A 1,575-nucleotide genomic window follows, 5' to 3' on the forward strand; every position below is an offset into this window, starting at 1 on the left:
GAGCAGCGGGCGGGTCAGGAGAGGTCTGCCACACCATGTGGTCACCTCCGGGGCAGGCGGGGATCGAACTCATGCGGAAGTGGCTTTGACTTCTTAGTGCTGTGCTTTAACCCGCTGCGCCACCAGGGAGGGCCGAGAATACTTTTTTTAAAAAAGATTTCCTTCTGCGTACAGGAGCTGGGGTGTAGGCCAGAGGTGTGGTGGGTGAGAGGGTTCATCAGAGACAAAGTAGGGAACAAAACTGGCAGATTGACTGAAATACACTGCTTAGAGAAGCAGGGGGGCGAGACAGGAGAGGTCTGCTATGCCATGTGGGTCAGCTTCCTGGCCAGGGATTGAACTTGTACTGCAGTGGCTGTGGATACCTTCAGAGTGCTACACTTTAACTCCTTGTGCTACCAGGGAGCCCTAAAAGAGAATAATTTTTTCATGATTGGTACATTTAATCAAGGAGGGGAAGTTCTCTGTTATAATATAGAGCAGAGAGTAAGTCTTTGATGTGAAACAACTTTTTTATCTACATGATCCTGAACTTATTTGTGAATTATGTATCATTTAATCTGTAAATTTCCTTTATGGTTTGAATAGGTTCTTCCTCAGGGAATGGGAAAGTTGGAACAACATCAACAAAATACTATGATGATATATATTTTGATTCTGATTCTGAGGATGAAGATAAAACCAGTGAGTAACATGTTTTCTAGGCTTAGCTGTTTGTTTTATGTTAAGAAGAGAGTTTACCTTAGTTGGCATTAGGATTTCCATGTGAGTCTTACCTTTAAGAAATTGCAGATCATTGATGTGACAACAAGAACAGAACCGATGAGTCAAAGTACACTGTCGAGGACCTGGGCCTAACTGTGGTGCTACATAGGCACAGCTGAGGTGAGGGAGGGTCTGTCCTAACTGAATTCCTTCTTAGGGCTACTGCCTCCCTCTTCTTTCAGGTTCCTTAAAGCAGCATTTGTTTTCACACCTTCAAATATTTTCACCTTATTGCATAATTTTTCTTCACTTCTTGCTTTCATTATTTATTTTTTTATATCAGTTTGTGTTTTCTCTGGAATTAGTTTTGTATAAAATTTGAGCAAAGTTAAACATGATAAGAGCTGAAGCTAATTTAATTATGTCAGTTACCCTGGGATTAAAGAAAAATTTTATGTGATAAAGTTTGTATTTTTTAAATATGTTATTATCTAAATGTAGATCTGCTTAAGTACATTTAAGAAGGCTAGTATATGGAATGGTCATAGTTTTATTTTTTATTATAATAGTTTATTTTTACATCATTTTGTGCCTTTTTCCATCTCAGTTGTAATCCATGGGCTTCCCATCACCAATTCACCCATGTGCCATCATCATAGTCCAGTGCACTCTCCCCACCCCCATTTTTGATCCCATTCCCCATTCTACTCCCCTAAAATGTCTCTGGTATGTGGTTGTTCATTATTACTATTTATCCCTCCCCCTTGGTCCTTTATGCTCCTGCTATGAGTGAAACCATCTGGTATTTTTCTTTTTCTTTCTGGCTTATTTCACTAAGCATGATCCCTTCCAGCTCCATCCATGTTGCTG

The 1,575-nt window shown here is 40.1% G+C and overlaps 1 protein-coding gene across 1 annotated transcript in view; it reads left to right on the plus strand.

Annotated features, from left to right (window-relative positions):
• The window catches only part of EAPP (E2F-associated phosphoprotein), a 12,873-nt gene that overhangs the window by 5,569 nt on the left and 5,729 nt on the right, over window positions 1–1,575 (plus strand). Inside the window, exon 3 of the mRNA XM_004681948.2 lies at window positions 589–684. Within this exon, the coding sequence (XP_004682005.1) occupies window positions 589–684 (96 nt within the window). The remainder of the gene's footprint in view (window positions 1–588; window positions 685–1,575) is intronic.

The sequence above is a fragment of the Condylura cristata genome, unplaced genomic scaffold (genome assembly GCF_000260355.1).
Source record: "Condylura cristata isolate star-nosed mole 26May11 unplaced genomic scaffold, ConCri1.0 scaffold00013, whole genome shotgun sequence".
In the NCBI taxonomy this organism is placed as follows: Eukaryota; Metazoa; Chordata; class Mammalia; order Eulipotyphla; family Talpidae; genus Condylura; species Condylura cristata.